This window comes from Bombina bombina, chromosome 4 (assembly GCF_027579735.1).
Source record: "Bombina bombina isolate aBomBom1 chromosome 4, aBomBom1.pri, whole genome shotgun sequence".
Classification (NCBI taxonomy): Eukaryota; Metazoa; Chordata; class Amphibia; order Anura; family Bombinatoridae; genus Bombina; species Bombina bombina.
The window spans coordinates 700112153-700138531 of NC_069502.1; the positions used below are offsets into that span (position 1 = coordinate 700112153).

At 38.4% G+C, this 26379-nt stretch overlaps 1 protein-coding gene across 1 annotated transcript in view; it reads right to left on the reverse strand.

Moving 5' to 3' along the window:
• The window catches only part of FRK (fyn related Src family tyrosine kinase), a 156785-nt gene that overhangs the window by 67722 nt on the left and 62684 nt on the right, over nt 1-26379 (reverse strand). The window contains exon 2 of the mRNA XM_053710877.1: nt 24879-25000. Within this exon, the coding sequence (XP_053566852.1) occupies nt 24879-25000 (122 nt within the window). The remainder of the gene's footprint in view (nt 1-24878; nt 25001-26379) is intronic.

Genomic DNA, 26379 nt, shown 5'->3' on the forward strand with positions numbered 1-26379 from the left:
TCCGCAAGCGCTCCTTGAACGAGGGCCTATCTCTGAGTCTGATGTCAATTAGGATTAAAAAAGACACCAAAGCCTCGAGATCCTCTGGTAAATCTCTGGCAGCAACTTCATCTTTAATCACATCAGAAAGCCCATGAAAGAAGGTGGCAACAAGGGCTTCAATGTTCTAACCAACCTCTGCGGCAAGCGTACGGAACTCAATGGCATACTGAGCAACAGATCTCGTACCTTGCTGAATGCACAAGGGTCGTTTGGAAGCAGAGGAGGAGTGAGCCGGAACATCAAATACCCTTCGAAAGGAGGCCACAAATTCAGGGTAATTATAAATCACAGGTTTATCAGTTTACCACAAGGGGTTAGCCCAGGCAAGGGCCATGTCAGAGAGTAAAGAGATGAGAAATCCCACCTTAGCTCTGTCAGAGAGAGTTAACATCTCAAAGTAAATGGCCACCTGGTTCAAAAACCCTCTGCACTTATTAGGATCGCCTCAATAACGCTGAGGTAGAGGTGCAGAACTGGACGTGCTCCTGGTAGGACTAGGTGCAGCAGTGGAAATAGGAGAAGCCATAACTTGTGGGACACTCTGGTCCAAATGTGCAGTGCGAGTCAGCAGGGTTTGCAGGGCTAGTGCAAATTGATCCAAGCAGTGATCCTGTTCATCAATCCTGGAAATGATTGTAGGTAAAGGTGGATTATTATCACCATCAGGATTCATGGCCCTTGAGTAATGTCAGGGTGCCAGGAATCAGACTGAGACAAGAAGTGCAAAAATAATCACACCTTTATTAATAACAATAATAATAAAAAGTCCACACGTCAAATAACAAGCCAGGAGTCAAAACCAGAGCTGGTAGTCAGACGAGCCGAGTCAGGAGCCAAAGCGAGTAGTCAGACGAGCCAGAATCAGGAACAAGGAGAACAGCAAAGTCAGGAACAAGCCAGGGATCAGGAACCATAAAAGACGTCAGACTAGCCAGGTAATATACAGGAACTCACAAACAGGTCTAAGACAATGCAAGGGCAAAGCATACTGAACAGAGGCCCTTCCAATAATAAGTGATGACATCACAATTCTGAGACTGCAACCTATCTCACACGGATGATGTACAACAGTCTGGCCATAAGAGGGCGTGCAGGAAATGAGCAGCATCACACACACTGAACCAGATTCAGCAAGAAAGGCGAGTAAAATGGCTGCCAGCAGCACATGGCAAACAAAACAGGAAAAAAACCCTGACAGAAAGCTTATGTTCGATGCTGCAAGAGAATGAAGTATATTACATAATTAAAGTAAATTAGAAACTCTATTTAAATTGTATATCCTTTCTAAATCAAACAATATTATTGCTCCACATTTGGTGCACTAGTAGATATAGGGATAAAAATGAAAATTGCATTACTACTTATGGATTATGCTACAAATTTGTCTCTCATTACAAAGCAAGGGGACAATATTATGTCTACAAATTTGTTGAAATGTTTTGCCCCAAACTTGTCGCACTAATAGATATAAAGATAAAATTGAAATAAATACACAACATAATATAGCTAACTTACTTTTTATTTTTTTGTGAAAAATCTATGTGCATCATGTTTAAGCCATGTAATACAAGTCACACTCTGCACTTCGCACCAATTTTGACTCAACACTTTTCGCACCAATTATGACGCAAACTCCAAAACAACCCACAAACTAGTGAATTTTTCAACCTTTTTTGATTGGAAGATGGATAATCACATGATTTATGACATCAGCCAATCTGATTCAAATATACATTTTAAACTATCACTAACTAATCAAATTGCTCGATACTTGTGTCATTGATCACTCATCAGAACTTGTAAGTGCCATGTGTTACATTGTGTATTATACTTTGAAAGTATGTATATGTGAAATTAGTATTAAAGATAAACTTTGATGCTGACATTAGGACACACAGTGTAATATTTTAGACTGATTTTAAAATTTGAATTGATGTTTGATTCAATATAATCTTAAACTGATAGTTCAAAGGGATAGCCCACCTAACATTAAACTGTCATGATTCAGATACAGCAGAAATTAAAATCACCTCTTTACTGTCATGATATTTTCAGTGTTTTTCTTCCTTCTCTTGAATTTCTTTTTCAGTAAGAAATGTCATCTTATATGCCAGCACATTTTATAACACCTTTGAAGGGGTGGTTTTCAAAACTAGATTGCAATCAGGAGGGGTTACACAGGTACAGAGGGAAAACTGTCCCAGCCCTTAAAATATCATACTGTATGTATTTATTGATTGCAAATAAATACATACAGTATGATATTCTGATTGCATGTTATATACACAATTATTCCTGCTCAGAATAATAATAAATTTACACTATATACATATAGTGGTATAAATAAACACAGAGATATGAAAGACAACATTGTTTTGAACAAAAAAAGGAATTTAGGGACATGTAAATATGTTTGCAAAAGATTTCTGACATAACACACACAAATATATATATATATATATATATATATATATATATATATATATACATACATACATATAAGTATGTGTAAAGATATATGTACAAATTCTAGCATTAATAATCATTTATAAAAAAAAAAAACATGACGCCGGCGAATGCACTGAGATTGACGCTTTGATAAATATACCCCTAAGTGGCCGATTTATCAATCTGAGTTAAGTGTAGATGGGAAGCACCAGCATACAGCATACAGGATACACTTAAAAAGCTTTTATTCAGAGTTCAGATAAACATCCTTGTAAAAGCAGGTATACACATACAAGTGACAATGTGGGTGACATAGAATACATTCAAAGGACTGTCCGCTGACGCGTTTCAGCCTGTTTGGCCGTAATCATAGCTATAGTCCATAACCACAGCAACCTTTAAATACACCTCTGTGTTATTGTGATTAGATAAAATCATTATCCTGGGCGTAATCCTATGTACACACCCACATTCATGCTCTTATTACATTTATTTTTAAAAAAATATATATTTATTTATAGACCAGCATTGAGTACAAAACATAAAATAGAAATCGCCACGCAGGGCTTGATATCATAACACAAATAGTACTTGAAAAAACAATTGTCACAACAAGATGAGTAACAATAATATATATCCTTTGTTGATATATCAAAACAATATGTGCTCAATGAAGGTATTTTATACAAAAATTATAGACAAAACCAAAATACCACACAAAAAAAAAAAAAAAAACACAAACAGACAAAAAAAACAAAATAAAAACCCACAAACAGAGAAACAAACAAACAAAAAAAAAAATTATATATAAAAAATAATATCTCTCTCTCCCCTCCAATCCGCCCCCTGCAGTTGTCTACCCGAAATTTCCACTATTAATCATTCTTCCCAGATGCCTATATCTATCTGTTAAAAGCAACTGCTGAAATAGTGTTGAATCCTGTAGATGTAGTAGGACCTGTTTTTTTATATTCTCAGCTTGATAGCCTATTACCAAGTCCCATTTCGCCAAAAACAATTTAATTTGATTATCCTTAAGTATCCTGGGGTCTTTGCTATCTACTATAAGTTGCGTAACCATATTACCCAAGAACGTGGAAAAACTTGGCGCACTTTTCCCTTTCCAATTATATAGGATTAGCTGTCTGGCCACTAATATAGCAGTATTTATTAGATGTTTATTGGTCCTATTTTTATCGGACACCAAAAATAATATGTCCTCTATCTTAAACTTAATACTGGGTGTTAAAAACCTATTAATCCAAAACTCAACTTTACACCAATATTGTTTTATCTTTGGACACTCATAAAAGACATGCAATAGATCCGCCTTCTCGGCATTGCATCTAAGGCATTTGCCTGATTCTTGTCTTTTCCATCTGGAGATCCACCAAGGAGTCAGATAAGCTCTGTTTAATAATTTAATATGAGACTCTCTAAATGATATCACACGTGTATATTCCAGTATAAGGGAAAAACTTCCTTTGAAGCGGTCATATGTTAAGTTTCCCAAATCCTTATTCCATTTAGTGAACAAGCCTGCTATTTTCCCCTGTGCCTCCATAGTGTTCAATTTTTGATATAGAAAGGAGATCGAGTATTTCCCTGCTTGATATAGCTTAATACTCGATTCAAGAGAGTCTGAGATAGATGCATTTGGGTCCAATAGTTTATTAGTGTCAATAAAATTACGCACTTGCAAGTATGCAAAGAAGTGTGTTCTGTTTAGATTAAATTCAGTTACTAAGGAGTTAAAGGTCCTGACAGTTTTAGATTGTTTATCTATTAACTGGATTACATTTATAGCAACCACACTTGTAATGAGTTACATCATGAATGAAAAGTTAAACTTCAATTAACAATGCAGAAATAGGTGAACGCAATTTTTTTTAATGCAATTTTTTCAAACATAGTATACAACTTTGACCAAAACTTTATGTTGTCCTTCATGCTTTGAAATCATCATCAAACTAAAAACCCAAAGCCTGTTGTGTTCAATTTAAAAACGTAATTGAATTATCACAGGACTGTTGATTAAATGCCATATCAGGTATATATTAAATTACCTAGTCTAGGCATGCATAATCTAGGAGTGCATAAAAAAACAAACAAGTAAGCAAGTAAGTAAATAGCACATTATATATTAAGCAAGTAAGTATTAATAGCACATTATATCATAAAACTATGTTCAAAACGATAAGCCCCACAAACTGCTTATGAATCATTCCAATAGCATTAAAATATCAAAGAGTCATATATACTAATAACACTACTAATAACCATAATGATTCCTATGACAGGATTTGTATCCTCTTGGATACACAGACCCAGCCTGTTACTCCCAATAGTTTATAATATCCTAATCAGAGTTCAACCCATGGGGTGCTCTAGTTTTAAGTCTGTGTATCCAAAAGGCCTCACTTTTTGCCAAAAGTTTATCCCTATCTCCCCCTCTCTTATTACACTAAACCATTTCGATAATAGTCCACTTTAGTGAATTTGCACTTTTGTTGTGCTTCAATAGAAAGTGTTGCACTAGAGGGGTGGTCAGTTTACCTGCCTTATGTTGGATAGATGCTAACGTATTCTATCCCTGGTCTCTCTTGTTGTGAGACCTGTATACTGTACACCACAGGTTTCGCACGTGAGCAAGTAAACATAAGTGGTTCTACAGTTAAGGCATGAAAAATGTCTGAACTTTTCCCCAGTTACAGTGCTACCAAAACCCTCTCCTTGTTGAAGATACTCACAAGCTATGCACTGTGAGTAGCTGCATTTATAGGTGCCTTTAAATCTAAGCCATGAAGAATTGACACTGGTATTGAAAGGACTAAGTTGCGTGGGGGCCAAGATATTGCCTATAGTCATACCCTTCTTGAAAGCATATCTGCAACCCTTAGTCACCACATCCACCAGATCATCATCAGTTGCAAGCATATTAAAATGTTTCCAAATTATGTTGCAGACTTGGTGGAATTGGTTGCTAAACTGGGTAATAAAAGGCACCCCCTCAAACGTAATCATAGCTATAATCCATACCCACAGCAACCTTTAAATACACCTCTGTTATTGTGATTGGATAAAATCATTATCCTGGGCGTAATCCTATGTACACACCCACATTCATGCTCTTATTACATTTATAGCAACTATAGTTGTAATGACTTACATCATGAATGAAAAGTTAAACTTCAATTAACAATGCAGTCAACAATCAATTAACAATTGTGAACGCAATTTTTTCAAACATAGTATACAACTTTGACCAAAACTTTATGTTGTCCTTTATGCTTTGAAATGATCATCAAACTAAAAACCTAAAGCCTGTTGTGTTCAATTTAAAAACGTAATTGAGTTATCACAGGACTGGTGATGAAATGCCATATCAGGTATATATTGAATTATCTAGTCTAGGCATGCATAATCTAGGAGTGCTATGCACTGTGAGTAGCTGCATTTATAGGTGCCTTTAAACCTAAGCCATGAAGAAGTGACACTGGTATTGAGAGGACTAAGTTGCACGGGGGCCAAGATATTGCCTATAGTCATACCCTTCTTGAAAGCATATCTGCAACCCATAGCCACCACATCCACCAGGTCATCATCAGCTGCAAGCATATGAAAATGTTTCCAAATTATGTTGCAGACTTGGTGGAATTGATTGCTAAACTGGGTAATAAAAGACACCCCCTCAAACTGATTCTGGTCCTTGTTCTTTATTGTTAGAAAGTCTTTCCTGTCCCTAGCTGCTATACTCTCTCTCGTAGATGCCACTTCTATTATAACCTCTCTTACAGAGACGATCCTCCAAGTCAAGAGCCTGTCTCCCAAATTCATCATCTGTCGTGCAATTCCTCTTGAGTCTTATGCATTGCCCTTTTATGACAGATCTGAAAACTCTTTTCGGGTCACTGCTCTTGGCATGGAGGAGGGTATTCCCTGCTATGGGTTTCCTATAAACCTTGGTTTGAACTTTGCCTTGATTGATGCCCATGAGAGTGACATCTAAGAAGTTTATATTAGTTCCTCCAAACTCATGAGTAAATCTGATCCCAACTGAATTGTCATTCAATATTTGAACAAAGTTTGATGCCTCTGCTTCATCCCCTCTCCAGACAATCAGAAGATCATCTATGTATTCTGATCTTTTCCTTCCAGTGCTCACTACATCCATAGATGTGGGACAGCTCCCACCAACCCATGAACAGGTTGGCGTACGAGGGGGCAAATTTAGCCCCCATAGCTGTCCCACATCTCTGGAGGTAGTGAACACCTTCAAAAGCAAAAAAATATATGTGTGTTAATAAAACTTCCGTAACTTTTAGAATATAACGGCAAATATTGGAATCAAAATGAGTAGATCTCTCCAAAAAGAAAGAGATCGCCTCTAATCCTTACTTGCTTACTTGTTTGTCTTTTAATGCACTCCTAGATTATGCATGCCTAGACTAGGTAATTTAATATGTACCTGATATGGCATTTCATCACCAGTCCTGTGATAATTCAATTACGTTTTTAAATTGAACACAACAGGCTTTAGGTTTTTAGTTTGATGATGATTTCAAAGCATGAAGGACAACATAAAGTTTTGGTCAAAGTTGTATACTATGCGTTCAAAAAAATTGCGTTCACATATTTCTGCATTGTTAATTGAAGTTTAACTTTTCATTCATGACCTAACTCATTACAAGTGTAGTTGCTATAAATGTAATAAGAGCATGAATGTGGGTGTGTACATAGGATTACGCCCAGGATAATGATTTTATCCAATCACAATAACACAGAGTTGTATATAAAGGTTGCTGTGGTTATGGACTATAGCTACGATTACGGCCATACAGGCTGAAACGCATCAGCGGACAGTCATTTGAGTATATTCTATGTCACCCACATTGTCACTTGTATGTGTATACCTGCTTTTACAAGGATGTTTATCTGAACTCTGAATAAAAGCTTTTTAAGTGTATCCTGTATGCTGTATGCTGGTGCTTCCCATCTACACTTAACTCAGATTATCCAAGAAACGGAGGAATGCACAGTAGTATTCAGGATTTCACCCTTGCTTGAGTCACTTCACACTCACCCATTACAGCAGTAGCTTTTCCGGCGAAGATTGAGCGGATAACCGGAAGACAGAGAATCCAGATGACGTCACACGCCATACACGCTATTGCAGAGGGGGCCTAGGAGGGAAGCGAAAACAAACCAGAGGACTTGCCTTATTTATCATGAACAGACTGGTGCCTCCAAGAAGTCAGTTTGTGTTCCCTGTGGACAGGCCACAAACCCTGGAAATGAGGGACACTCTAGGGGCCGGAGCTACAGAGGTTGGGTGAGTGGATGGGGAAGCCCCAATTTCACTTCAATTATACCGTTGTGGTTTATAAGGAGGCTCAGATTTTTACATAGACTCTGACTTTGCTGCAATAATTAGGTGCTCACATAGCTCTATACGAATATTTGCCGATTTATCAATGTCTGGTGGACATGATCCGCTGTAGAGGATCATGTTGGCCAGACATCGCTGAATGCCGACAGCATACGCTATCGACATTTAACATTGCACAAGCAGTTCTGGTGAACTGCTTGTGCAATGCCGCCCCCTGCAGATTTGCGGCAAATTGGCCATTAGCACTGTGTGTTAATCAACCCGATCGTACACGATCGGGCAGAATGATGTCCACCACTACAGAGGAGGCGTATGGGTTAAACAGCAGCAGTCTTAAGACCACTGCTTCCTAACTCCTGTTTCCAGCAAGCCTGAAGGTTCGTGCGGAAACAGATGCATTGGGGCAGATTGACTGTTTGATAAATCAGCCCCTTAGTGCTATTGCATTGTCTTTTTATCAAGCATTTGTTGATTATGCAAATCTACTGTATTTACTGGTCCTTTAAGTAGATGACAACGTAAAAACATATTTATACAATATTTATTTTTAATAAAGTGTTATACTGTGAATTTACTGTAAGTATTTTACATTCCAATGTCCTGTACATAGCAGAATATGTTCTATGTATTTATAAATAGATATTCCTATATATCTGTATATAGCTATAACTTTATATTAACATCTTTTTTATATATATATATATATATATATATATATATATATATATAGTACCAAAAAACATCATATATACAGTATATACTGTATATATATATATATATATATATATATATATATACACAGTGTGTATATATATATATATAGAACATGTTCTTCTTTGTACGCAAGTAGGCTGTTTTGTTTACCACTTTTTTTTTATCTATTGACGTCTATGGGGGAATACATGAACACGCACACGATATTCTAAGCTCGGCTTTTTGCACTTGTCGGGTTAGCACAAGAGCAAAATCATTTTACTTTCAACTCATAATACTAGTGCAACCTGACATGCACAAAAAGCTTAATTCTAGCACAGTTAACACTTGATCAGGAGTGTCAATTAGCGCAGCGCTCCACTCTTAATATGGCCCTTTATAAGCAGCTATATTTTGAGCTTAAAGGGACATTAAACACTAAATACATGCTAGATAGAATGATGCATTCAAAGAAAAGATTAGTCCATGACTAACTTGTAGATGAATTTTTTAAAGTTTCATTAGTTGTTTAAAAAGTGCCAAAATAAGTGTAAAGTTTTAGTGTCTATAAAACACTGGGAGCTGCCATGTTGTAACTTGTGTTACCTTCTCTGCTGTGGCCAATTAGGGACAGTTATACATAGGTCACTAGAGTGTGCAGCCAATGGTTGTGCTGGATTTAACAGTGTTCTGCACTTCCATTACTAACAGGAACTGAAAAGCTCACAATTTCAGAATGGAATTACAGGCAAAGAGGACAAAATAAATAATGAAAGTATTTTTCAGAGTTGCTTTATTATATACAATTTATCATATTATATTACCATCTCAAAGTGTTTAATGTCCCTTTAAATATCCCTTTATTAAGTGCCTGCTCTCCCTTGCATGACTTTGTATTGAACTGACCTTCATTTTTTTTGTATGAAAAGAACAAAACGAAAAGAAAACTTCTGCAAGTTTTATCATATTATGAGAAAGATATTCTTGCAGAATGTGACCCAACTACATTTCTGCTGCACTCAAATCTGCGTTGTAGGCCACCTAATCAATATACTGACGTAGTAAACACCTGCCTGAGGAAAAAGCTAGAGGCAAATCAATCAGCAGGGCAAACCTTAGTATTTGCAGGGCCCTGGGCAAGATATATTTGTGGGGCCCCTTATACACCTCCCCTGTATGCCCTGCCCCGTGTATGGTCCTCCCCTGTGTCAACATTCAGTGATATCTATATAAAGAATAACACAAAATATTAGAACTCTTGATACCATACTATACTTTGCACCAGCTCATAACCTCACCATATATTTTGTGCCCCCCCCTCCCAAAGAGCGGGGCCCTGGGCAAGCCTGTCATTCAGTTATGCTGACTAGAGATCAGAAGTAAAATGTCATTGCTAGCACAAACACAGACACACACACATATATATAAAGATAGATAGATAGTTTGAGCCCTTCCCAGTCTAACACAAATTGAAAAGTTTAAATAATGAAATATATATATACAGTATATATATATATATATATATATATATATATATGTAGCAGGTGTAGTAGCACTCCAGCTTCAAATAGCTCCGTTGAGCTCTCCTTGCCCCGGGTGCACTTCAAGAGTATAGATAAAGCAGCAAAGAGGAAGTCACTCACAGGGTCTTGCAAAAAGATAAAGTATTTATTTTGACGTTTCGGGTGTTACCCCTTTCTCAAAAAACAGCACAGTGTGAAACAGTATACTTACCCCCCTTAAATACCCCTGCACAGCAAACAATCAGTGTGGTAATCACCCTGGCACCCGGAAGTAAAACCACGTCACATGACACAAGGTCAAGCCCCGTTGGCATAGCAACCAGACAGTAGTGTAAACCAAGTGAAAGTTAAAAACATAGTGAAAGTTAAAAACACAAGCAAAACAGATTGTTAGGAGCAATATACAAATACAAACATGGGTTTAAACAAAAATGTTAACAACCAAACAAGCAATAGTATATTATCATGCAGATAGCGTTAATCACCAGGGTGACTGTAATCCCACAGCATAAATACACGTAGCCATATACAGCCTCAACCATATCGTATCATAAAGTACAGGTAATGAACTACTGGACAATTTGCGGAGCCCAGGTATAGAACTCCCGATAGCGGTCTTCTTAAGTCCCCCCCTGTCATTTCATGCAGGTAGAAGTAGCGAGGCATAGAGGCAAAACACACAAGCCTGGTTGAACCTGCAGTGATAGTCGTTATCACACACTCCATGCCACGGCACATAACCAATGCAGATACCCAAGGGAAGGTATCAGACAACTTAGCAAAGCAAAAAATTGGACAACTTAAACAAAGAAAACTTCAAAGAACATAGTACACTTCAAAAACATAACTTAAGAAAATACCCAAGAGAACGTAAGCACATAGTTAGAGGCAGTCCCTTATATGGTGTACCTTACTTGATTACATAATGTCCGATAGAACCAAAGGCAGGAACAGTCTTGAAAATAGAGAGGTGGTTCATTACAGAGTCTTGTCCCTATAAACAGCAGTGCCAGTCAAGGTGGACATTGAGCCCCCGGGAGGTCATTGTCCCAAGATTGAAAATCCATCTTGACTCTCTTTGTAAGAGAATTTTAGCCCTGTCACACCCCTTGCTTGGTGGGGGTAAGTACCAAGTAAGGTACACCATATAAGGGACTGCCTCTAACTATGTGTTTACGTTCTCTAGGGTATTTTCTTAAGTTATGTTTTTTGAAGTGTACTATGTTCTTTGAAGTTTTCTTTGTTTAAGTTGTCCTATTTTTTGCTTTGCTAAGTTGTCTGATACCTTCCCTTGGGTATCTGCATTGGTTATGTGCCGTGGCATGGAGTGTGTGATAACGACTATCACTGCAGGTTCAACCAGGCTTGTGTGTTTTGCCTCTATGCCTGCATGAAATGACAGGGGGGACTTAAGAAGACCGCTATCGGTAGTTCTATATCTGGGCTCCGCAAATTGTCCAGTAGTTCATTACCTGTACTTTATGATACAATATGGTTGAGGCTGTATATAGCTACGTGTATTTATGCTGTGGGATTACAGTCACCCTGGTGATTAATGCTATCTGCATGATAATATACTACTGCTTGTTTGGTTGTTAACATTTTTGTTTAAACCCATGTTTGTATTTGTATATTGCTCCTAACAATCTGTTTTGCTTGTGTTTTTAACTTTCACTATGTTTTTAACTTTCACTTGGTTTACACTACTGAGTGTCTGGTTGCTATGCCCACGGGGCTTGACCTTGTGTTATGTGACGTGGTTTTACTTCCAGGTGCCAGGGTGCTTACCACACTGATTGTTTGCTGTGCATGGGGTATTTAAGGGGGGTGAGTATACTGTTTCACACTGTGCTGTTTTTTGAGTGACTTCCTCCTTGCTGCTTTATATATATATATAATAAGTTAGTTGTGGGATATGCACTCTCACCTCCTCCTCAGTAAATGGCCAGGGTGACAGGAACAGTGGTTATTTATAGTATAAAGTAGATCCGCACTCACTGGACATTGAAAAAACAAAACGTGGTTTATTGTTGTGACGTTTCGGATATCAAACTGTCCCCTTCATCGGTCTGATGAAGGGGACGGTTTAATCTCCGAAACGTCTGCTTAAAACCCTGCCATTTTTGTGTTTTTGTATACACTGTAATACTTGGTATACTTACGAATTGATTTTGATGGATTTGAAATTATCGGTGTCTCAGATCAATTCGGTGTGATGACTTGATAATTGTCCATTTACATACCATTATGGTGATTATATTTTGTCTACAATAATACGTGAATTGCCCCCATCAATCCCTGTGATCGCAATACTCGGAGTGTTTATAGTACGGCAATGTTGTTATTTATGTTTGTTGCCATTAGCAACTTTTGTGCCCTATGAGACATCGGTCTCTGAACATGCGCACTGTCACCCTGGGTATTCCTGACACATGGTAGAGACTCCGCTGTATTGCTTCTGATGTTGCTATGACAACGTCGTGCTATACCTGGATTGGTAAGATTGTGCTATCCTATCTGTGACTGTGTAATTTGCCTATGGCGTTTGGGATCAGCACTCCTTGTTTATAAACACATGAACTGTGGACTGTGTTGTTTTGCATCTACCTGGAATCACTATACATCATTGATTTTAACTGTGTGTTTTTTACCCTTTTTTTTACCTGCTATTTGCACTGATGGCTGAGGCTGCAGCTACTATGGATCAAGCATACCAGGATGAGGACTTTAATACAGACCCCCTTGCATTCACCGATGATGATGCAGACAGAATTTTGGTCTCAGATGACATGAGTGAGTTGGGAGGTGAGACACCTATTAATGTGTACCATAAGTTATTAAACCTACGCAGAAAGGAAATAGATTACCACCTATATGCAGTGTTTTTATCTGGTTATTTTAGGAAAAAATTCATCCCCAGAGGCTTTAGAGTAAAAAATATACCAACTTTGGGCAGACAGAATGCAGAGTTTTGTAAAAGATGGTGTTCAATATTAAATAAATGTTCATACGACCTCATCCTCTTAGTTCACTAGACTAGAAGCTAGAGCTAAATCTGAATTGGACACCATCAAATAACAGAGCCTCCACATTCTTGAAAATGACACTAGCCAGAATTGGGTAAGCAAGTTGGATGGCTTGGTTAGTAAATACCGGAATGATTTGATTGCTTTCAAAAACAAAAAATTAAACAGTATAGAGAACGACTATAGAGAGAGACGAGTGTACAGGTGGGTATATGGCAAGGATGAGGTTCCCTTTAGGCGTCGCAGAAATCCAAGATCTAAAAATACTCTTAGCATAGTGGACAGTAGTGGGGGTGACTCCTCAGGCACTGAAACCACTAATGAGGTTGAGGTGTCTGCTAATACCTCACAACAGTCAAAACCTTTTTTAGGTGTGGCCACGAGGTCCACTATGAAACCTCCAATCCTTTCTTAATCATGGCCTATCATTTATCCCAACCCCCATGGGTGACACTTTTGAGCAATTAGTGGACATTCACAGATTCCAGCGTCAGCTAATATTAAGGGATCATTTCAGAGAACAGGTTTATACACCTGAACCTTTTAAGAAAAAGTCATCCTTTTAGCCTCCTAACACAAACTCCTCCATTAGGAGTTATACAAGATTGCTCACTCATGATATTTGTGATGCTTCACAGATGAAATCTTATCCAAATCTCAGTGTAGCAGAGAGGAAAGCACTTGCTGACCTCAGCAGCGATAGATCTGTCATTGTCCGCCCTGCGGATAAGGGTGGATCTATTGTAGTACTTGATTACGCCGATTATTGTCAGGAAGCTTTGAGACAGTTGGCTGACTCAGATACATACATTAAATTGAGGGGTAATCCTACACATATCTACAAAAAAGCGATTGATACTTTTTTACAATGTAGTCTAGAAGCAGGTTTCATAAGTGAGAAGGAACTAACATTTTTGATAACTGAATATCCTATAGTTCCTGTATTATATCTCCTGCCAAAGGTTCACAAAACATTAGTGAACCCCCCCGGGCAGACCCATTGTATCTGCCGGGGTTCGGTTCTTACTAACCTTGCCATCTACATTGATTCCCACTTACAGGATGTTGTCAAAAACACTAAGGCTTATCTCCAGGACTCGCCTAGTCTGCTGAGGACACTTGGTGATTTCATTGATTTGCGACATCATGAAATTTTGGTCACCATGGACGTGGACAGTCTTTACACTGTTATTCCCCATGTTGGTGGAGTGGAGGCTGTCAGGTCCATGGTGACCAATAATGTCCACTATAATGGCCCTCCCATTGAATTCATGTGTGAGTTGCTGTCCATTTGTCTTGAAAAGAACTATTTTAAGTTTGAGGATTGTTATTATTTGCAGGTAGCAGGCAAAGCCATGGGGTCAAATGTGGCACCAACTTACACAAATATTTACATGGCTTGGTAGGAGCAGGAGCTAATGAAACCTTTTGAGAACCAACAAGTGATTTATTACACCCGCTACATTGATGATATTTTCCTCGTCTGGAGAGGTGGTGAGGTGATATTGCGTGAGTGGGTGTCACATTTGAACCTCTTGGCTAGTCCCATTCGCTTTAATCTTGAGTTCAGTTTTGATAAGGTTAACTTTTTGGATTTGAGTGTGTTCAAGGTCAATGATTCTGGGGGTTGGCGGTTTGATACATCTTTGTACACTAAACCTACAGACCGCAACTCATTATTGCACGCCAGTAGCTTTCACACTAAACACCAGAAAAAGGGTATACTCACCTCCCAACTCACTAGGGCGCTGAGGAACAACAGCGAGACACCCTTGAAAATGATCCAACTGAAATGGGCGAAAAACTAGTTAGAAGGGGCTATCCTAAAGATGAGATTTGTGGTATTCAAGAAAAACTGTTGAACCTTGACACTATACTTGACACAAGGATTCCATTAAAGGAGACGAGTGAGCAACTTAACTTGATTACTACGTTCACACCTGGTTGTGAATGTCTTACCAAGCCTGTATGTTGTCACTGGCCTGTGGTTGGGACTGACCCCATGCTACCCTTCCAAAAGATGACTGCTCCTAGATTGGTTTATCGGAGAGCCAGGAACCTGAGGGATATCCTTGTGATATCTGACCCAGTTAACCCCTACAAAAAAGAAACTTGGTTAAAGTCGTCAAAGAAAGGCTGCTTCCCTTGTGGAAGCTGCACTACATGCAACAGCATGCTCAAAGGTGACTCTTTTAAACTTCCTCACAGGAACCAGCGGTATAAGATCAATTACCGACTCAGTTGCACAAGCACCTTTGTAATTTATATGCTCATTTGTCCTTGTTCTAATGTCTACATTGGCAAAATGACCACCTCCTTCCGCGACAGGATGGCCAATCATCTCTATGCCATCCGTGAGGCTCTGAAGAGTGGTGACTCTGACCAGCCAGTGGCACGCCACTGTGCACACTTTAAACATTCAGTGTCTAGTATCAGATCTATGTTAATTGATCACATACTACCCAGCCCGAGGGGTGGTGATAGAGCCAACAAGCTACTTCAATGTGAAATCCGGTGGATATATAGGCTGGACACAATGGCTCCACGTGGCTTGAATACCATGCTGGACTTTAGCCCCTTCTATTAATAATTGTTGTGTTCTCCTGCCTAGATAAGACTGTGAGTCCTGGGGTGTCCGCCTCTATGACGTTGATTTACCATACTCCTAAAGGCTTGAGGCATAACTATATTTAATTGCATGATACTGTTTTTTATTAACATATGCTATTATGCATCCTTTTGATTGTATAGTTTGCAGCACTGTGCCTACACTGCTTAAAACCCTGCCATTTTTGTGTTTTTGTATACACTGTAATACTTGGTATACTTACGAATTGATTATGATGGATTTTAAATTATCGTTGTCTCAGATCAATTCGGTGTGATGACTTGATAATTGTCCATTTACATACCATTATGGTGATTATATTTTGTCTACAATAATACGTGAATTGCCCCCATCAATCCATGTGAACGCAATACTCGGAGTGTTTATAGTACGGCAATGTTGTTATTTATGTTTGTTGCCATTAGCAACTGTTGTGCCCTATGAGACATCGGTCTCTGAACATGCGCACTGTAACCCTGGGTATTCCTGACACATGGTAGAGACGCCGTTGTATTGCTTCTGACATTGCTATGACAACGTCGTGCTATGCGTCATCACGCTAGGCACGTCTAGCGTGTCAGCGTGACGTCAGGGCCAGTGTTTGAACAAGCGTGTCAATGGATGGTGGCACGGTCAAGGTTTACTTGTTTTGTATTTAAGGGGTAAGTGTTTTAATGTGTGTTACTTGATTTCGGGTGCTTAGTTGCACTCTTTACCGATTTTTTGTGACATTGACAAAGGCACATAGCAGTGCTGAAATGTTTGTCTTTTAATATGAGCCAATAAAATTTATATATTTTTAAACAGTCCAGTGAGTGCCTGCTTTTTGGAGGAAATGGATATTTACAAGCAGTGCACCTTGGCATACCTGGATTGGTAAGATTCTGCGATCCTATCTGTGACTGTATATATATATATATATATATATATATATACAGTATATATATATATATATATGTATATTTATATACATACATAGCTAGCACAGCTATTGAATAGGAGGTTGAAACACATGAATAAAAAATAAGGGTGGGCCGTGGACTAGAAAGAAAGACATTTATCAGGTAAGCATAAATTATGTTTTCTTTCTTAAGACACGTGAGTCCACGGAATCATCAATTACTGTTGGGAATCAATACCCAAGCTAGAGGACACCGATGATTAGGGAGGGACAAGAAAGGTAACCTAAACCGAAGTCGCCACCGTTTGCAGCACCCTTCTCCCAAAAGAAGCCTCAGCCGAGGCAAAAGTATCAAAGTTAGAAAATTTTGAAAAAGATGCAAAGAAGACCAAGTCGCAGCCTTGCAAATCTGTTCGACAGAGGCCTCATTCTTGAAAGCCCAAGAAGAAGAAACAGCCCTAGTGGAATGAGCTGTAATACTCTCAGGGGGCTGCTGTCCACTAGTCTCATATGCCAAATGAATAAAACTTCTCAACCAGAGAGAAAGAGAAGTGGCAGAAGCTTTCTGACCCTCGTTTTTCCCAAAAAAGCAGACAAATAATGCAGAAGACTGATGAAAGTCTTTAGTCGCCTGCAAATAAAATTTAAAAGCCTGCACAATATCAAAGTTGTGTAACAAACGTTCCTTATGGGAAGAAGGATTAGGACATAGAAAAGGAACAACAATTTCCTCATTAAAATTCCTGTCCGAATCAACTTAGGAAGGAAACCTTACTTAGTATGAAACACCAACTTATCATCATGAAAGATAAGATAAAGGAAATCACACTGTAGAGCTGAGAGTTCTGATACTCTCCGAGCAGAAGAGATAACGACAAGAAACAAAAACCTTCCAAGATAACACTTATATATATCTATGGAATGCATTGGCTCAAACTGAGCCGCTGCAAAACTTTAAGAACCAGGATAAGACTGCAAGAAGGAGTAACCGACTTAAACATAGGTCTGATACTGACCAGGGCCTGACAAAAAGATTGCACAACTGGAAAGACCGCCAGGCGCTTATGTAGCAAAATAGACAATGCAGCAAACTGACCCTTCAGGATACTTGCGGACAAAACCGTTCTCTAGACCATCCTGGAGAAAGGACAAAAGACAAAGATCCTGACTCTACTCCAAGAGTAATCCTTGGATTCACATCCAAAAGATATGTATGCCATATCTTCTGAAAATCCTTCTAGAAACAGGCTTGTGATCCTGAATCATGGTCTCAAATGACTGATTCGAAAAACCACGCACAGACAGAACTAGACATTCAGTCTCCAAACAGTCAGCTTCAGAGAAGCGAGATTTTGGATGAAAGAAGGGACCCTAATCAGAGGGTCCTTCCTTAGAGGTAGCCTTCAAAGTGGAAGAGACAACAACTCCTCTAGGTCTGCATGCCAGATCCTGCGAGGCCATGCAGGGGCTATTAGAATCACTGACATTCCCTACTGTGTGATACGAGCAATGACTCATGGAAGGAGAGCAAATGGATGAAACCGGTAAGCCAGCCTGAAATCCCAAGGGACCGCCAAAGCATCTATCAGAGCAGCCTGAGGATCCCTTGACTTAGAACCGTACCTTAGAAGCTATGCATTTAGCCAAGACGCCATCAGATCCAACTGCGGCATCCCTCATCTGAGGGTTAAGCTGGAGAACACCTCCGGAAGGAGTTCCCACTTCCCGGGATGAATTAACTGTCAGTTCATGACAGACATCAATAGCGAGCTTCTGCCCACTAAACAATCCCAGTCACCTCCTACATGGCTAAGGAACTCAGAGTTCCTCCCTGGTGAAAACCATTGAGGAGATATCGTCCAACTGAAACTAAGCTAAGGACGACTGAGACCAATCCTTCAGAGCATTGTAAATCGCTCTCAACTCCAAAATGTTAAGTAGGAAAGCAGACACTGCAAGTCCATAAACCCTGCACCTTAAAGCAAGTGCTAGACTGCTTCCCAGCCCTGCAGGTTGGCGTCCGTGGTCACATCATCCAGGAATGTCTCCAGAAGCATGTGCCCTGAGACAGATACTCCTGAATAAACACTATGGGAGTCTCTTGTTGACTGATCTAGATCTATTCTCTGAGACAGATATGAATGCTCTCCATTTTATGGAAAATAACAAAGGGAATGAAGTCCATGGGAACCATCAGACCAATTTCCTCCATACATAGAGTCACTGAAAAGTGAAGGAAAAATAAACTGCAGCTAGATCCAAACTCCCAACCTTCAGGTTGCAAAATGGCTAAGCTATCTACGGGACCACTAGAGCTTGCTGTTGGCCGGACAGTAGACTGCAGAGAGAGCAAAATGAACAAATCCTTGAATATCTGACCTCTGATAAAAATCTTTTCCTAGATAGAGAATCTAATAAGATCCCCAAATAAAACAACCTTGTAGGTGGAACAAGGGAAGTCTTCTCCAGACAAATTTCCCATCCATGGAAAAGTAGATTGGACAAGATCTCATGAAAGAAAGTTTGCTCGAAGGAAGGATGACACCTGAACCATATATTGTCCAGAAAAGAACCCTTGAAATACCCCAAGACCTAAAAGTCTATCTAGGATGATGAAACTCAGAAACTTGAGAAGATCACAAATCATGTGAACAATAAATACACATCCTTCAGGTCTATGATCGTTATGAACGGACCCTTTTGGACCAGAGGAGAAAGGATACTCCTTAAAAGTCAGAACCTGAGAAACTTGAGGAGAATACCTAGATCCCGTTCCCAGACTGGGACTGGAACTATCACTCACAGAGAGGAAGATCCTGAACCCAGTTCAAGGAATGTCTCTCATCATACCTGAATTGCAGATACTCGAAGGAGAAATCTGCCCCTGGGAGGAAATCTTAGATTGGACTCCAAAAATATGACTGACTCTGCAGAAAAAGGAAAAGGAAAACTTTCCTTTAGTCTTACTCTCTTGACGAGTGGTAGAAAAATCCCTTTTTCACCCGAAAATCAGAGAATTTTTCCAGACCAAGTCCAAAAAAGGTCTCATCCTTGAAAGGAAACGCCAGAAGCGTGGATTTTGGAGGAAGCCTAAAATATTAAACCTGCAGCCTAGGCTGCACCACTAAGCCACAGATAGGCTTCTCAGCTGAACAAGATTTCAGCCAAAATGCGGCGGGCTAGCACAGCAAGTCTAATATGACAAGGCATTGCTCTAAAGGAACAATTAAACCTCCAGCTTCTTATCCATAGATCCGAAAAAGAGCAGCTACCCTCCATAGGGATCGAAGTTCTCTGAGCCGTAGTATAAAAAAACCTCCCATCTACATATGGCGACAGAAAAATCCTTTAAAGGAAAGTAGACAGGGAGAAATGTATCCATAGCTTCTCCTATTCCTGCTAAAAGATCCAAACCACGTCTAGAAAACCTTCCAAATAGGAAGAAACATCAGAGAAATGATACATTTCACAAACTTTTAAAGGTTGACAACGACAGGGGTATCGAAGTTGACCTTTAACTGTACACAAGGTATGTAAGCATACATCTGAAGGAAACCCCTTCAGCATTAGATGAAGGAATTATACTGTCCTTTACCCACAGAACTACCGGCGAAATCTCCTTCCCAGCTTAGGATAGAGATCAACCAGCATAGCCGAAGGAAGGAGCAGAGACTTTACTATCTGAACCTTGAAAATGTCCTCTTGCATTTTCCCTAAAGGAAATGAAAAGGCAGATAAAGCCGCAGATACCTGAGCTGAAAATCTACAGGCAAAAACATTCTTCCAGGAAATTTAGAAGAACCGCAGGGCACTGCATGTGACGCCGTATAGGCTTGGGACATGAAGGAGAAAGCTGTGGCATAGCCAAAACAGTATCATCCTAGGAGACATACAACTCAGAGGGCAACAACTTAACTTGACTAAATAGTTCTTACAAGTGAAGACTCCAACAAAGAAGAACTTAATTTGAAATATTTAAGTTAATATGAAATTCAGATGTGCCTAGAAAAAAAAAACAATCTGAAATGTGTATAATAATTCTTAACTTAAAGGGGGAGAAAATACATATACAGTGCACCAGCTATCACTGACAAATACAAGAACAGAGAAGAATTAAGTAATTCTCTTTGGCAAACTGTCTCTTTAAAAGAAGGAAAACTCTTATGCTTGACACGGAACAGAATGTTGGAATTATTCAAATTTTCATGTTGGGTTAGAGCAAATGAGAATATGTGATCGGTTTCGCGCAAGAGTGGGGTGTTATTTTTTTTCCCACTTTTTTTTTCTCCCTTGAATTCTATGGGGGAATAAATAAACACGTACTCAATATTCTAAGTTTGGATTTTTGGGCTTTTAGGGTTACAGCTAGAGCAAAAACAGTTTACTTTCAACAGATAATATGAGCTCACAAAAATCGTACTTCTATTACAATTAACACTCAAGCAGGAGCGTTAATTTGCGCTTCACTCGTAATCTAGCACTTAATTTTACCTGAAGCAGAGAAAACATAAAATTATTACTTCAAGATCTGTCCTGTCAATTTAAACTTTATGCTGCCAAACAAACAATTTGTATTACATACATATTAGTACCAATGACTGAACATATTGATTCATCCTAACTGGAAGAGAGACTACTCTCACTTTTACTAATACTATTTTATCAAGATTATCAAAAAAATAAAACATTGTAATAGATGCTCTTTATTTTCTTTAAAACATGATTGTCTGCAACCAACAGTTCTGTCTACAGGGATATTACAAAGATGCTTCAATGACAATACCCAAAAGACTTCATGTACATACAGACACTAAAATACATGCTCACGTTCTCAGAATATGTGAATAGATTATATTCTTTATACAGCATCATGTTAAGTGAATAATTATTTTGATTTTTATCATGTCTCAATATTTATTAAAGGGACATTGTTTAAAAAAGATAGGTAATGCCTTTACTACCAGTTTTACCCATTTCCCCAGCTTTGCATAACCGACATTGGGCTACATTACAAATGGTGCACAAAAAAATTAGCGAGGGTTTTCACAATCGTTTGCGCTCCGTTTAAATTGCGCTGATATTACAAGTTGAGCGCAGTCGTGATTTACGCTAGAATCATTACTGCGATTTCAGAGTTATGGTTTACTGTTTTGTGAAAATAAAGTGTGTCACAAAACACATCAAAAATACTTTACAAAGTACACTTACACTTATAATAACGCTGTCTAATAAAAAATATTTTAAAAAAATATTGCACACCAAAGTTAGGAGGGTTCAAAGATATGAGATATGTGTTTAAAAAAAAACATCAGATATATGTAGAAATATGTATTTAGGAATAAATAGAACATATTCCATTACTTAAAGAATAGTGGAATATGAAATATTCATATCTTCATGTCGGTTTAGGGCTAATGAGAATATGTGATGGTGTTTGTGTGAGAGAGTGGGGTGTTAGGTTTTTTTCCACTTTTTTTCTCCATTTACTTCTATGGGGAATATGTGAACGCATGCAAAATTCTAAGTCTGATTTTTACGCTAGTCGAGTTACCGCTAGAGCAAAAAAAGTTTTCTTTCAACTTATAATACCAGCGCAACCCAACTAGCCTAACGATCTTAATTCTAGCCGAGTTTTCACTATCGTGAAAATGCAAAATACTGCCAGCCAGATTACAAGTTTTGCGTTATGGCTAGCTCTCTAATTACTTGTACATTATTCTCACCGCTCACCTTTAATAGTGCTGCTATTACAGGTTTGGGATTGAGCTCGCATTCTATTGGCTGTTCCAATCAGCCAATAGAATGCAAGCTCAATCCTATTGGCTGATTTGATCAGCCAATAAGATTAAAGCTCAATCCCATAGGATTTTTTACCCTTTAATTCCTATTGGCTGATAGAATTCTATCAGCCAATCGGAATTCAAGGGACACCATCTTGGATGACGTCCCTTAAAGGGAACCTTCAGTGTACGGCTGGGACCATATGAAGAGGATACTCCGCACTGGATGTCTTGAAGATGGACCTGCTCTGCGCCGGAAGGATGAAGATAGAAGATGCCGTCTGGATGAAGAATTCTGCCCGCCTGGATGATGACTTCTTGCCGCTTGGATGAAGACTTCTCCCGGCATCGTTGAGGACTTCTTGCCACTTGGATGAAGACTTCGTCAGCTGGATGAGGATGGATGTCCGGTCTTCAAAAACTGTAAGTGGATCTTCGGGGGTTAGTGTTAGGTTTTATTAATGGTTTATTGGGTGGGTTTTATTTTTAGCTTAGGGTTTTGGGCAATGTAAAGGAGCTAAATGCCCTTTTAAGCGCAATGCCCATCCAAATGCCCTTTTCAGGGCAATGGGGATCTTAGGTTTATTTAAATAGGATTTTATTTGGGGGTTGGTTGTGTAGGTGGTGGGTTTTACTGTTGGGGGTTGTTTGTATTTTTTTTTACAGGTAAAAGAGCTGATTTCTTTGGGGCAATGCCCTGCAAAAGGCCCTTTTAAGGGCTATTGGCAGTTTAGTGTAGGCTAGGTTTTTTTTTTATTTTGGGGGGCTTTTTTATTTTGATAGGGCTATTAGATTAGGAGTAATTTGTTTTTATTTTTGATAATTTCTTTTATCATTTTGTGTAATTTAGTGTTTATTATTTTTTGCAATTTAGATAAATGTATCTTTTAATTTAATTTATTTAATTTTATTGTAATGTTAGGTGTTAGTGTGAAGCAGGTAAGGTTTTATTTTACAGGTAACTTTGTATTTATTTTAACTAGGTAGCTAGTAAATAGTTAATAACTATTTACTAACTAGTCTACCTAGTTAAAATAAATACAAACTGAGCTGTGAAATAAAAATAAACCCTAAGCTAGCTACAATGTAACTATTAGTTATATTGTAGCTAGCTTAGTGTTTATTTTATAGGTATTTCATTTTAAATAACAATTATTTAGTTATTAATAGTAGGTTTTATTTAGATTTATTTTAATTATATTTAAGTTAGGGGGTGTTAGAGTTAGGGTTAGGTTTAGGGGTTAAAAGGTTTATTATAGCGGCGGAGTGGGCGGATGGCAGATCAGGGGTTAATTATATTTAAATAGTGTTTTTTATGCGGGAGAGGGGCGGTTAGGGGTTAATTATTTTAATCTAGTGGCGACGATGTTGGGGATCGGCGGAATAGGGGTTAATAATTTTTTTAAGTGGAGGCGATGTCCTGAGTGGCAGATTATGGGTTAATAATTGTATTTTAGTGTTTGTGATGTGGGAGGCCTCGGTTTAGGGGTTAATAGGTAGTTTATGGGTGTTAGTGTACTTTGCAATGAAATAGTTATGAGTTTTATGGTACAGCTTTGTAGCATAAAACTCATAACTACTGACTTTGGATGGCGGTACGAATCTTTTCGGTATAGGCTGTACCGTTCACTTTTTGGCCTCCCAGGCAAAACTCGTAATACCGGCGTAATGAAAGTCCCATTGAAAAAGGACTTTTTAAAAAGTGCGGTACTGACGTTGCGTGACGGCCAAAAAAGTGTGCGGTACAGCTATACCTGCAAGACTTGTAATAGCAGCGGTAGGGAAAAAGCAGCGTCATACTCATAACGCAATTGTAATCTAGCCCTAAATTATATTAATATACTTTAAAACTTCTAAGATTACCTATTTCTAAGCTCCTGCAGATGTTTCCTTATCTCACTGCTCAGCATTTACAATCAGACAGCGCTAGTCCACCTTGTTCCATATAGATAACATTGTACTCACTCCCGTGACAAATGGTAATGGAATCACAAGAATAAGTACTAACTGACTAAAATGCAAGATTGTAAAAAGCTTAAAAAATGTTTTAAATCACTCGGATAAGGGGCAGTCTGCAGGGGCTTAGATACAGGTTATCATAGAGGTGAAAAGTATATTAGTCTAACAGTGTTAGTTATGCAAAACTGGGGAATGGTAAATAAATGATCTTTTTTAAACAATAACAATTTTCAAGTAGACTGTTTCTTTAACCATTGAATACTTTAGCACAAACTTCTACTCTAAATTGTAAAACATTGAGAATATGTAATATTAATATATCTGCCCTGATTATTTTCCCAAAACAAAATTAGAAAAATGTTCAATTACCACTAATAAGGTGGCATTTTAGGATATCATTCCTTGATTATTATTGGCTCCATCAAACTGATTGTCTCAGACATTCTCAATACATTTTTGGTTTATGTTTGGTCTTCTATTGCATTGTTTTATTTGTGTTATATACATACCAGATAGAGAGAAATCTCCTTTTTGACTTTCACTTTCTCTGATTAAAAACGCTCCAGTTTGATTACCAGGCATAGTTAACAGATTCTCAGCTTCTGCTCGTCTGATGTTTTGGAAGTACCACCTGCAATAGAATTATTTACAGTTAAAAAAGTTATAAACACAAAGAGCTGATCATAATCATCTATTGTTTGATGATTATCTGCACATTAACACCTTTTTCAATGTCAAAAGCCCAATCACAATCAGTAATTTTCAATGTTTATCAGAAGCAGTTTTTTTCATTATCGGTTTGGTGAAAATGGTCCTTTACTTAATATGTGCCAGTCCTGTGTGGCTGATTACAATCCAAATTATTGATACTTAACAACATATTTTCAAGTCACAAGTAAAGGAAGGCAGTTTGAGAAAGCTAAAAATGGCATAAAAATAGATAATAACCCACAAGCATAGGAATGTCTCCCTAAACCACTCACCCACACTCTCACGCAAAACGAGGCTTGTAGAATCCAGTTTAAGCAATAAGCAAATTTGTCTTCCCTCAGATACAGCTTAACACAATGTAAGGTTCCTTGAAAGCCATTAGGTCAACAGATTCACATGATGAATCACATGCTCAAAAATACCCAGACAAGTTGGAACTACTCTATATACCTGTATGTTGTGGGTCCCGGTGGTTTGAGCTGGAAAATTGATCATTTAATCCTCATGCATTCATGTGAATACTCATGTTAAGCCACATCAGACTGCTAACACACCACCGATCACTTCTAGTGTCTCAGCTTCAAACACTTGCTGACCCGGTCATGTGACCGGCACTCACCTAATACACAGCTATTGGCTAATGTTCTCAGAGATAGCGTTCGTATCACAGAAGTTTGTATGCTTGAAAGTTCAATCCCTGCACTTAGTGCACCAGAGCATGCAGGAAAATAAGTGATGCTCCCCGTTTTCAAACATTGTATAGGCAGAAGATCAAAATGTATAAAATCTCCTCTTTCACATGAGGGGTACATACACCTCAGATTAAATTGGAGCGGGAGATATGTGCTCTTCCCTCTTTAAAATGATGACATTTTGTCCCTGTACGCTGCAGACATACTGTAAGAGAAATGCCTGCATTAGCATGGATGTTTCAATCCCATGTGACATCACTATGCCCCTGTATGGTGAAAATATTATATATATATATTTCTGTTTGGAATTGATACAGGAAAATAACCCATATGATGCATGACAGCAATGGCTTCTCAATCACAATCCTCATGAACACAGGATTTGCACTTTATTTCAGCAATAAAATGGACACATCAAATTCAACACAAAAGGGTGTTGATAAAGTACAAAACTGGATTTTTCAACATGTTGAAACAGACAATTTGGAATAATTCTATTATCTTGGACATGTGCACTAAAACTTGGCCACAGATACCGTTTTAGATGTATATATCAATTAATGGCCTAGATCCATTAAATTTATATTCAGCACAATTGTATAGTTCC